Source organism: Ranitomeya variabilis, chromosome 2 (assembly GCF_051348905.1).
Source record: "Ranitomeya variabilis isolate aRanVar5 chromosome 2, aRanVar5.hap1, whole genome shotgun sequence".
Lineage (NCBI taxonomy): Eukaryota > Metazoa > Chordata > Amphibia > Anura > Dendrobatidae > Ranitomeya > Ranitomeya variabilis.
The window spans coordinates 385,953,826-385,966,885 of record NC_135233.1 but is presented as its reverse complement, the minus strand read 5'-3'; the positions used below and the strand labels follow the sequence as shown (position 1 = coordinate 385,966,885).

The window sequence follows — 13,060 nt, the reverse complement described above, 5'->3', positions numbered from 1 at the left end:
TGGGTTAGATGCCGTAAAAATTGAGATACACAGGCGGTGTAGCTAGCTTCACAGGCGGGCTACTCTGCTGACGTGCAGACACTGCTACTAAGCCCAAAACGATTTACTGGGTTAGATGCCGTAAAAATTGAGATACACAGGCGGTATATCTAGCTTCACAGGCGGGCTACTCTGCTGACGTGCAGATACTGCTACTAAGCCCAAAACCCCAAAATGATTTACTGGGTTAGATGCAGTAAAAATTGAGATACACAGGCGGTGTAGCTAGCTTCACAGGCTGGCTACTCAGATGACTATCAGACAATGCTACTAGCCCAAAAGGATTGGCTGAGCTAGATTACACCAAATGCTGAGACTAAGGGTACTGTTATGATCCTAGTGGCAAGGATCGCAGGTCGGACTAGCTAAGTAACTGAACAGACGACTAGCTCTGGGGAAGTGGTAACTAGATTGATCGCAACCTGATCCTATCCGCACACAACTATAGGCAGCCGTGGAACGTAACCTGAAAATCCTAGACGTCTTAAAAGCACAACCCATTTTGCCGTCTATAATTTTGCCGTTCACTTCTGGTCAGAATTCTATCACATTGCATAGACTCAGGTGTCTGTTCAGAAGACACCGCCAAATGGTGCACAGGTTTGCGCTCCCGCAAACGCCGATCAATCTGAATGGCCAGAGTCATTGACTCATTCAGACCTGCAGGCATAGGGAACCCCACCATGACATTCTTAATGGCTTCAGAAAGACCTTTTCTGAAATTTGCAGCCAGGGCACACTCATTCCATTGAGTAAGCACTGACCATTTCCGAAATTTCTGGCAGTACACCTCTGCATCATCTTGCCCCTGAGAGAGGGCCAACAACGCTTTTTCAGCCTGGTTCTCAAGATTAGGTTCCTCATAGAGCAATCCAAGGGCCAGAAAAAACGCATCCACACTGAGCAATGCAGGATCCCCTGGAGCCAATGCGAAAGCCCAATCTTGAGGATCGCCACGCAAGAAAGAAATAATAATCTTAACTTGCTGAACAGAATCCCCAGAGGAACGAGGTTTCAAAGAAAGAAACAATTTGCAATTGTTCTTAAAATTCAGGAACCTAGATCTATCTCCAGAAAACAACTCCGGAATAGGTATTCTAGGCTGTGACATAGGACTGTGCACAACAAAATCCTGAATACTTTGTACCCTTGCAGCAAGATGATCTACACTGGAGGCTAAACTCTGGATATCCATATCAGCAGCTGAACTCAGAGCCACACCAAGATTAAGAGGAGGAGAGAAGCCAGACACACAGCAGCTAGACACACGGCAGCAAAAAAAAAAAAAATTTCTCCAAGCTTCTTTTCTCCTGCTTCTGCCATGCAATTAACACTTTACTGGCCGGCTGTACTGTTATGATCCTAGTGGCAAGGATCGCAGGTCGGACTAGCTAAGTAACTGAACAGACGACTAGCTCTGGGGAAGTGGTAACTAGATTGACCGCAACCTGATCCTATCCGCACACAACTATAGGCAGCTGTGGAACGTAACCTGAAAATCCTAGACGTCTCTTCACGGCCTGAGAAACTGACTATTCCTGGAGGGAAAGAAAGTCCTCTCTTGCCTCAGTGGACTGACCCCAAAGATATAGAATAGCCCCCCACAAATATTAACGGTGAGTTAAGGGGAAAGCACAAACGCAGAGATGAAATTAGATTAAGCAAATGAGGCCCGCTAATACTAGATAGCAGAAAATAGGAAGGGAACTGTGCGGTCAATAAAAAACCCTATTCAAAATATCCACGCAGAGATTGCTCGAGCCCCCGCACCAACTAACGGTGCGGGGGAAGCAACTCCGTACCCCAGAGCTTACCAGCAACAAGAAATCACATATTAGCAAGCTGGACTAGACTCATCATACACAGAAATCATATTGCAGGCAGATGAGCAAAAAATATTCAAACAGAACTTAGCTTATCCTGAAGAGGCAGAAAACGAGATAATCAGGAGTAATCAGAATAGCACTGAATACATTGATAGCCGGCAACAAGTGGAAGTGAAGCAGAGCTAAATAGGAGCCTCCCTGGAGGCAGCTGATCCAGCCAGACCCACAGGATAATAAACCAAACCACCAGGGGGAGCCAAAAAAACAAAGTCACACAATACCATCTGTGACCACAAGAGGGAGCCTGAAAACGGAGTTCACAACAGTACCCCCCCTTGAGGAGGGGTCACCGAACCCTCATCAAAACCCCCAGGGCGATCAGGGTGAGCCACATGGAAGGCACGAACCAAATCGGCCGCATGAACATCAGAGGCGACAACCCAGGAATTATCCTCCTGACCATAGCCCTTCCACTTAAGCAAATACTGAAGCCTCCGTCTAGAAATACGAGAATCCAAGATCTTCTCCACCACGTATTCCAATTCTCCCTCAACCAGCACAGGGGCAGGAGGCTCAACCGAAGGAACCACAGGCACCACATACCTCCGCAACAATGACCGATGGAACACATTATGAATAGCAAACGATGCCGGGAGGTCCAAACGAAAAGACACAGGGTTAAGAAAAAAAAGGTTGATAAATCTGTCACCATTGGTACTTTACAGCCTAAGTTCATTTTGTCTGTTACCCTGATTTGTTCCCTGTCATCTTACCCGGTTAATGCCTTTGTAGATTCAGGTGCTGCCCTGAGTCTGATGGATTGGTCATTTGCCAGGCGCTGTGGTTTTGATTTGGAGCCTTTAAAATTCCCTATTCCACTAAGGGGAATTGACTCTACGCCATTGGCTACGAATAGACCTCAGTACTGGACACAAGTGACCATGTGCATGACTCCTGTTCATCAGGAGGTGATTCGCTTTCTTGTATTGCATAATTTGCATGATGTTGTCGTGTTGGGTCTACCATGGTTGCAGACTCATAATCCAGTCCTGGATTGGAAAGCTATGTCTGTGTCAAGTTGGGGTTGTCAGGGAATTCATGGTGACGCTCCTGTGGTGTCAATTGCTTCGTCCACTCCTTCTGAAGACCCTACGTTTTTGTCAGACTACCAGGATGTATTTGAGGAGCCCAAACTCAATTCTCTACCTCCTCATAGGGACTGTGATTGTGCTATAAATTTGATTCCTGGTAGTAAGTTTCCTAAGGGACGACTTTTCAATTTATCTGTGCCGGAGCATGCTGCCATGCGGAGTTATATAAAGGAGTCTTTGGAGAAGGGACATATTCGCCTGTCCTCTTCCCCTCTTGGTGCGGGATTCTTTTTTGTGGCTAAGAAGGATGGTTCCCTGAGACCTTGTATTGATTATCGCCTTTTGAATAAAATCACGGTCAAATTTCAGTATCCTTTGCCATTGTTAACTGATTTGTTTGCTCGCATTAGGGGGTCTAGTTGGTTCACCAAGATAGATCTTCGTGGTGCGTATAACCTTGTGCGTATAAAAGAGGGTGATGAATGGAAAACTGCATTTAATACGCCTGAAGGCCATTTTGAGTACCTGGTGATGCCTTTTGGACTTTTTAATGCTCCTTCAGTCTTTCAGTCCTTTATGCACGACATCTTCCGTGAATATTTGGATAAGTTTATGATTGTGTATCTGGATGATATTCTGTTTTTTTCGGATGATTGGGAGTCTCATGTTTGGCAGGTCAGGATGGTCTTTCAGGTCCTGCGTGCCAATGCTTTATTTGTGAAGGGCTCAAAATGTCTTTTTGGAGTCCAGAAGATTTCTTTTTTGGGTTTCATTTTTTCTCCTTCTACTATTGAGATGGACCCAGTCAAGGTTCAGGCTATTCATGACTGGACTCAGCCTACATCTGTTAAGAGTCTTCAGAAGTTCTTGGGTTTTGCTAATTTTTACCGTCGCTTCATCGCTAATTTTTCTGGTGTTGTTAAGCCATTGACGGATTTGACCAAGAAGGGTTCTGATGTTACTAATTGGTCTCCTGCGGCTGTGGAGGCCTTTCGGGAGCTGAAGCGCCGGTTTTCTTCTGCTCCGGTCTTATGTCAGCCAGACGTCTCCCTCCCTTTCCAGGTCGAGGTTGATGCTTCTGAGATTGGAGCGGGGGCTGTTTTGTCGCAGAGAAGCTCTGATGGCTCTGTGATGAAGCCATGTGCTTTCTTTTCAAGAAAGTTTTCGCCTGCCGAGCGGTATTATGATGTCGGTAATCGGGAGTTGTTGGCTATGAAGTGGGCATTTGAGGAGTGGCGACATTGGCTCGAGGGAGCTAAGCATCGTGTGGTGGTCTTGACTGATCACAAGAATTTGATTTATCTCGAGTCGGCCAAGCGGCTGAATCCTAGACAGGCTCGTTGGTCGTTGTTTTTCTTTCGTTTTGATTTCGTGGTCTCATACCTGCCTGGTTCGAAGAATGTGAAGGCTGATGCTCTTTCTAGGAGTTTTGTGCCTGACTCTCCTGGTGATTCTGAGCCAGCTGGTATCCTCAGAGAAGGGGTGATTTTGTCTGCCATCTCCCCAGATTTGCGACGAGTGCTGCAGGAGTTTCAGGTGGATAGACCTGACCGTTGTCCACCGGAGAGACTGTTTGTCCCAGATAGATGGACCAGCAGAGTTATTTCCGAGGTTCATTCTTCAGTGTTGGCAGGCAATCCTGGGATTTTTGGTACCAGAGATTTGGTGGCTAGGTCCTTCTGGTGGCCTTCCTTGTCGCGGGATGTGCGTTCCTTTGTGCAGTCTTGTGGAATTTGTGCTCGGGCTAAGCCTTGCTGTTCTCGTGCCAGTGGCTTGTTGTTACCTTTGCCTGTCCCGAAGAGGCCTTGGACGCACATTTCCATGGATTTTATTTCAGATCTCCCTGTCTCTCATAGAATGTCTGTCATTTGGGTGGTGTGTGATCGTTTTTCTAAGATGGTCCATTTGGTGCCCTTGCCTAAGTTGCCTTCCTCCTCCGAGTTGGTTCCTCTGTTTTTTCAAAATGTGGTTCGTTTGCACGGGATTCCTGAGAACATTGTTTCTGACAGAGGATCCCAGTTTGTGTCTAGATTTTGGCGGACCTTTTGTGCTAAATTGGGCATTGATTTGTCTTTTTCGTTGGCCTTCCATCCTCAGACGAATGGCCAAACCGAGCGAACTAATCAGACCTTGGAGACTTATTTAAGATGTTTTGTTTCTGCTGATCAGGACGACTGGGTTACTTTTTTGCCGTTGGCCGAGTTTGCCCTTAACAATCGGGCTAGTTCTGCTACTTTGGTTTCTCCTTTCCTTTGTAATTCGGGGTTTCATCCTCGTTTTTCCTCGGGTCAGGTGGAGCCTTCTGACTGTCCTGGAGTGGATGTTGTGGTTGATAGGTTGTATCAGATTTGGAATCATGTGGTGGACAATTTGAAGCTGTCTCAAGAGAAGGCTCAGCTCTTTGCCAACCGCCGTCGCTGTGTGGGTCCCCGACTTCGCGTTGGGGACTTGGTGTGGTTGTCTTCTCGCTTCGTTCCTATGAAGGTCTCCTCTCCTAAGTTCAAGCCTCGGTTGACTGGGTCCATCTCAATAGCAGAAGGAGAAAAAATGAAACCCAAAAAAGAAACCTTCTGGACTCCAAAAAGACATTTTGAGCCCTTCACAAATAAAGCATTGGCACGCAGGACCTGAAACACCATCCTGACCTGCTTAACATGGGACTCCCAATCATCCGAAAAAAACAGAATATCATCCAGATACACAATCATAAATTTATCCAGATATTCGCGGAAGATGTCGTGCATAAAGGACTGAAAGACAGAAGGAGCGTTAGAAAGTCCAAAAGGCATCACCAAGTACTCAAAATGGCCTTCGGGCGTATTAAATGCAGTTTTCCATTCATCACCCTGCTTAATACGCACAAGGTTATACGCACCACGAAGATCTATCTTGGTGAACCAACTAGACCCCCTAATGCGAGCAAACAAATCAGTTAACAATGGCAAAGGATACTGAAATTTGACCGTGATTTTATTCAAAAGGCGATAATCAATACAAGGTCTCAGGGAACCATCCTTCTTAGCCACAAAAAAGAACCCCGCACCAAGAGGGGAGGAGGAGGGGCGAATAAGTCCTTTCTCCAAAGACTCCTTTATATAACTCCGCATAGCAGCATGCTCCGGCACTGACAAATTGAAAAGTCGTCCCTTAGGAAACTTACTACCAGGAATCAAATTTATAGCACAATCACAATCCCTATGAGGAGGTAGAGAACTGAGTTTGGGCTCATCAAATACATCCTGGTAATCCGACAAAAACGCAGGGACCTCAGAAGGAGTGGATGAAGCAATTGACACCACAGGAGCGTCGCCATGAATTCCCTGACAACCCCAACTTGACACAGACATTGCTTTCCAATCCAGGACTGGATTATGAGTCTGCAACCATGGCAGGCCCAACACGACAACATCATGCAAATTATGCAATACAAGAAAGCGAATCACCTCCTGATGAACAGGAGTCATGCACATGGTCACTTGTGTCCAGTACTGAGGTTTATTCGTAGCCAATGGTGTAGCATCAATTCCCCTTAGTGGAATAGGGAATTTTAAAGGCTCCAAAACAAAACCACAGCGCCTGGCAAATGACAAATCCATCAGACTCAGGGCAGCACCTGAATCCACAAAAGCCATAACCGGGTAAGATGACAGGGAACAAATCAGGGTAACAGACAAAATAAACTTAGGCTGTAAAGTACCGATGGTGACAGATTTATCAATCTTTTTTGTGCGCTTAGAGCATGCTGAGATAACATGAGCTGAGTCACCACAGTAAAAGCACAACCCATTTTGCCGTCTATAATTTTGCCGTTCACTTCTGGTCAGAATTCTATCACATTGCATAGACTCAGGTGTCTGTTCAGAAGACACCGCCAAATGGTGCACAGGTTTGCGCTCCCGCAAACGCCGATCAATCTGAATGGCCAGAGTCATTGACTCATTCAGACCTGCAGGCATAGGGAACCGCACCATGACATTCTTAATGGCTTCAGAAAGACCTTTTCTGAAATTTGCAGCCAGGGCACACTCATTCCATTGAGTAAGCACCGACCATTTCCGAAATTTCTGGCAGTACACCTCTGCATCATCTTGCCCCTGAGAGAGGGCCAACAACGCTTTTTCAGCCTGGTTCTCAAGATTAGGTTCCTCATAGAGCAATCCAAGGGCCAGAAAAAACGCATCCACACTGAGCAATGCAGGATCCCCTGGAGCCAATGCGAAAGCCCAATCTTGAGGATCGCCATGCAAGAAAGAAATAATAATCTTAACTTGCTGAACAGAATCCCCAGAGGAACGAGGTTTCAAAGAAAGAAACAATTTGCAATTGTTCTTAAAATTCAGGAACCTAGATCTATCTCCAGAAAACAACTCCGGAATAGGTATTCTAGGCTGTGACATAGGACTGTGCACAACAAAATCCTGAATACTTTGTACCCTTGCAGCAAGATGATCTACACTGGAGGCTAAACTCTGGATATCCATATCAGCAGCTGAACTCAGAGCCACACCAAGATTAAGAGGAGGAGAGAAGCCAGACACACAGCAGCTAGACACACGGCAGCAAAAAAAAAAAAAAATTTCTCCAAGCTTCTTTTCTCCTGCTTCTGCCATGCAATTAACACTTTACTGGCCGGCTGTACTGTTATGATCCTAGTGGCAAGGATCGCAGGTCGGACTAGCTAAGTAACTGAACAGACGACTAGCTCTGGGGAAGTGGTAACTAGATTGACCGCAACCTGATCCTATCCGCACACAACTATAGGCAGCTGTGGAACGTAACCTGAAAATCCTAGACGTCTCTTCACGGCCTGAGAAACTGACTATTCCTGGAGGGAAAGAAAGTCCTCTCTTGCCTCAGTGGACTGACCCCAAAGATATAGAATAGCCCCCCACAAATATTAACGGTGAGTTAAGGGGAAAGCACAAACGCAGAGATGAAATTAGATTAAGCAAATGAGGCCCGCTAATACTAGATAGCAGAAAATAGGAAGGGAACTGTGCGGTCAATAAAAAACCCTATTTAAAATATCCACGCAGAGATTGCTCGAGCCCCCGCACCAACTAACGGTGCGGGGGAAGCAACTCCGTACCCCAGAGCTTACCAGCAACAAGAAATCACATATTAGCAAGCTGGACTAGACTCATCATACACAGAAATCATATTGCAGGCAGATGAGCAAAAAAAATTCAAAGAGAACTTAGCTTATCCTGAAGAGGCAGAAAACGAGATAATCAGGAGTAATCAGAATAGCACTGAATACATTGACAGCCGGCAACAAGTGGAAGTGAAGCAGAGCTAAATAGGAGCCTCCCTGGAGAATAACGAGGCAGCTGATCCAGCCAGACCCGCAGGATAATAAACCAAACCACCAGGGGGAGCCAAAAAACCAAAGTCACACAATACCATCTGTGACCACAAGAGGGAGCCTGAAAACGGAGTTCACAACAGGGTACTGTCTCACAGTGGCACTTTGGTCGCTACGACGGCACGATCTGTGACGTTGCAGCGTCGTTTGATTATCGCTCCAGCGTCATAGACTGCAGTCACACTTTGCAATGCACAACGCTGGAGCGATAATTTCATGACGTATTTGCGATGTAGAAGCCATTGGTTACTGTGTGCACATCGTATACAATATCGTGCACATCTTTGTCACACGATGCAATCATGCCGCCACAGCGGGACACTTGACGACGAAATAAAGTTCCAAACGTTCTGCTACGACGTACGATTCTCAGCGGGGTCCCTGATCGCAGTAGCGTGTCAGACACTGCGATATCGTATGGATATCGCTGGAACGTCACGAATCGTGCCGTCGTAGCGACCAAAGTGCCACTGTGTGACAGTACCCTTACACTTGCACAGCACTGGCTCAGACCTGCCTGGCAAACAGTGCTATGAACTGCTGTAACCTACCCTGAAAAGGGCTGATATTACAACTAGTCCCAACTTCCGACTCCCTAAACCTATCTCACAGAAAATTTGCTGGCGAAAAAAGACTCTTTGACTGTATAGCGCCCACAGCAGCAGCGGTGCCGTCTAACACTAAGCTGCAGCAGTGAAGAAATGGTGACGATGGGGCAAATGGCTGGGTCTCATTGGGCAAGGAGTGACATGTGACATACACAGCCAATGACACATGCCCTTGCTTGTCTGCATCACATGCACATTGCTGTGTGTGTGCGCACTGCTGATAGGCTGAGTGACTGCACCGCCCCTCTGTAAATGCGGGAAAGAAAAATAAAATGGAGATTTGGCGTTATTTCAGCACAGATCTATCATCCCGCCCACTATACACTGAAACAGTCCATTAACAATGATAAACAGTTTTCATGTGCAAATCAAGCTAGGCTTTTAGTGAACGAACAGTTATCGAACAGAAACTCGAACAGCCGAATTTTATGCAAACTGTTCGGGTTCGTTGAATTACTCGAACACCGCCCAAAACAGCTCGAATTTGAAATTGGCGAACAGTTCGACTTGAACACCGCTCATCTCTACTCTGTGTGCTTGTGTACTGTGCTATGTGGATAAAGGTCCTTTTACAAGAACCGATGATCACCCAATCGATCTTATGACTGTTCGATCCCAATCTTGTCTAGTGTCCAATGATCCAACAATAAATGATAATTCACTTAGTTAACATCCGCATCATTTTTCCGGAAGTATATCCCCTTGTGTAAAGAGTGGATAAGCTACAGATAATAATGTAAACTACATGGTGGCGAATGGTCATATTGTGGTTTGCTCAAAACCCTTACAATAACTGCAATATGATCGTTACTTCTTACTGGCAAATTATCTACCCATGTAAAACTCCCATTAGCCCTACCCCATTGTACAAGGAGCGGCTCCTCCAGGCTGCTGTGATCCACATAACAGGAGTAGCTGTCGCCATCTTTGGGGGTCACTTCCGCACTGACCCTGATCTGATAGGTGCCGTCAGGATTGGGGAGGACGTTTGTGGTCTCAAATGGGGGAACCTCATCCTCCCCGTTCTTCATCCACTTCACATCCACAGGTCGGGGGTGAAATCCGTACACCTGGCAGTGAAGCTTTGTGACCTTCCCTGATTCCCGGTGTGTCACCTTTACCCCCGGCTGAACTAAGAAAGAAAAAGAAAACCATTTAATTTTTGGGGGGCAATAAAATTGACAAAACCTACTTTTTTAAATTCCCACTTTAAGTGACTTTGAGGGGTATTCAGAACGGCATTCAGGAATGTGTTAACCCTTCAAGTACTTCACAGGAATTAGTGCAAAGTGAAATGAAGAAAAATAAAAAATTTACATTTTTTCATTGAATTGTCACTTACTTTAGCTAGCTTCAATTTTTTCATTTCCACAAAGGACAATAGGAGAAAATGAACAGTGCACAATGATTCACAATTTCTCCCAAACGTAGTATCCTATATGGTGGCAGAAAGTGCCCCCCAAATGACTATGCTATTTCTCCCAAATGCTGTAATACACTATCTATGGCCATACACTAATGTTTGGGTACGGAAGACAATGAGGGCTATTTGGCTTTTGGCATGCAGATTTTCCTAGAAAAATTAGGTGCTACTTTCAAAGCCCCTAAAGTGCCAGAACAGTAGAAATCCCCAAAAAGGGACTCCATTTCTCAAATTACAACCCGCATGGAATTCATCTATGGGTGCAGTGACTATTTTCACTCTGCAAAGATTTTCCAGAAATTAGCACACAGTGTGAAAATTGGACATATGCCATTTTAACGCCACAAACGTGGTGCCCACCTTGTGCTTCTGGAGGCATGCACCCCATAAACTGTCAAACAGGTTGTTCAGGACTTAATAATTGGTGCGAAACACAGCAGCATCGCACATGGCTCAATGGCCGCTGCCAAGTACTACAGTACATGCAACTGAATAGGAGGTAAAGTGCAGAACTGGGCTGCGGCCCAAACTAAGCCCCGTGCTGCTGTGTTCTGCCTTTACAACGTTTTGTTCCAGTCATTGCAAAAACACAATTCTCAGTTGATTTTTAGGTATGAGAGGTGTCTGACCCCTACCGATCTCATGCTCATCACCTATTTAGGTCATTAAGTTCTGGACAACATTGTTTTGACATTCAGTTTTTTTTATAACTTTATTCTATTTTTGTGTCAGTATCATGAAAAAAGCTTAATTTTTGGCCTGTTTTTTTTTGTTTTCAAATTCAAGTTTTATTTAGGGATTATGACATTTTCAAGATAAAGGTATGTGCACACGATGCGGATTTGCTGCGGATCCGCAGCGGATTTTTCCGCCCAGAAACACTGCAGATCCGCACTGTGATGTACAGTATAATGTTATTCTATGGAAAAAAAAAAGAAGCTGTGCAGATGGTGCAGAAAAATCAGTGCGGAATTGCTGCGGATTTCAAAGAAGTGCATGTCACTTCTTTTGTGCGGATCTGCAGCGTTTCTGCACCCCTCCATGTTAAAATTCCGCAGTGGCAAAAACCGTAGAAAATCCGCACAAATTCTGCATAAAAACCGCACAAAATCCGCATAAAAACCGCGGCAAATCTACGGCTGCGGAATCTGCCAGGAGCTGCGGATTTTGTGCAGAAAATTCTGCACCTCTTTTCTTACGTGTGCACATAGCCATAAAGGTAATAAGCAAGCTTTTCTTTTTACATAAATACAGTGATTTCAGCTGCAAAATATTCCTCCATTATTTTTTTTTGTGCTTTATTTTTTTCTTTTACACTTTTATTCTTTTTTTTTTTACTTAGTCCCACTATGAATTTGAACTTTCACTGGTCTGATCCATGGTCTAATCTCCTGCAGTACTTCTGCATTGCATTTCATTAGACCTATGAGTTTTACTCTGACAAGAGGCCTATTAGATCCTGCTTGTTGCTGGGTTTAGGCTGCTGTAGACGGTAGGCCTAAATGCCATTGATTAGCCTCAGGTCGCCATAACCTCCACTAACCCCCTGCGATCCCATCATGGCTTTTTCATATTTGGATTTGTGGCTACTGTACTAGTTACTAGACACTGGAGGATGAAGATTTGTGGCTGTGGTAAGCTGCTAAGACTCGTCTGTATATTATAAGTTAAGAGCAGAAATGTCTGCGCATCTAACTCTTTTGAAACATGGTTGGGAGAAATCTTAATGATGGTCTGGGCGGGATGGGAAAGAAGAGTTAATTGCTTACAGGTTTTTTTCTCAACTTGTAAAAATAATAAACTTTGTAATTTACCTCTTTTAAAAAAATCTGTTTGTTCTTAAAAATGGAAGCATTTCTATAGTTTACAGCTCATTGCTTAGGTTACTGGCTACCCTGTGGTTTCAAAATGGACAATTACTTAGGCCAGGAGCGTGCATTGATAGCAGACTTTATTCTAGTGTCCAAACACCGCCTGAACCTGACTGTATGGTGGGATCTGGCCAGCCTCAGTGCCCCCTCATTTCTCCTATGATGAAGAAGCTATTTGCTTCTCCATGGGAGAGCGCTCAGTTGAGATCAACCACGAGACCATGCCACTGGTCCAAACTATCAATCTTCATGAGCACCTTGCCACTGGCAACCATGAAGCTGCAAGGCGGAGGAACGGGGCCCTCCTGAAGAGAGATCATGAAAATGCCTGTAATTGCTTTCTACGCTGCCTCTTAGGGCACCTTTCCACTTCCGAGAAACTCGTCCGTGTCTCGCATGTGGAAACCAAGCTCTGGCGCCGACACTTTGGAGCGGAGCTGTGAGGCCGCATAGGAACACATGGAGCTGCGCGCTCTGCTCCAAAGTGCCGGCTCCACAGCTTGGTTTCCACATGCGAGATACGGACGAGTTTCTCGCAAGTGGAAAGGTGCCCTTAGAGTGTGATCTCATGGATCATATATGCAGTGAATATATTTCTGGACCCAGGCTATATTGCTACATCACAGATTACACAGCACACGATCAAGATGGATTCTTTATTGTACCATAACAGTCAGGATTTCCTCCTTTTGATAATTTTTTCTTCTGTTACTGGTATAATTATGGTCATTGTCATATTCTACTTTTCAGTGAGCATCAAATTTTTTTACAGATGGTCAGGACATTCGTGAGACTAAGGTCCAAGTCGAAACCTGGAATTAATTTTCATGAGTATTT

The 13,060-nt window shown here is 45.1% G+C and overlaps 1 protein-coding gene across 1 annotated transcript in view; it reads right to left on the bottom strand.

Moving 5' to 3' along the window:
- The window catches only part of LOC143806207 (major histocompatibility complex class I-related protein 1-like), a 59,060-nt gene that overhangs the window by 33,291 nt on the left and 12,709 nt on the right, over positions 1-13,060 (bottom strand). The window contains exon 4 of the mRNA XM_077286335.1: positions 9,789-10,061. Within this exon, the coding sequence (XP_077142450.1) occupies positions 9,789-10,061 (273 nt within the window). The remainder of the gene's footprint in view (positions 1-9,788; positions 10,062-13,060) is intronic.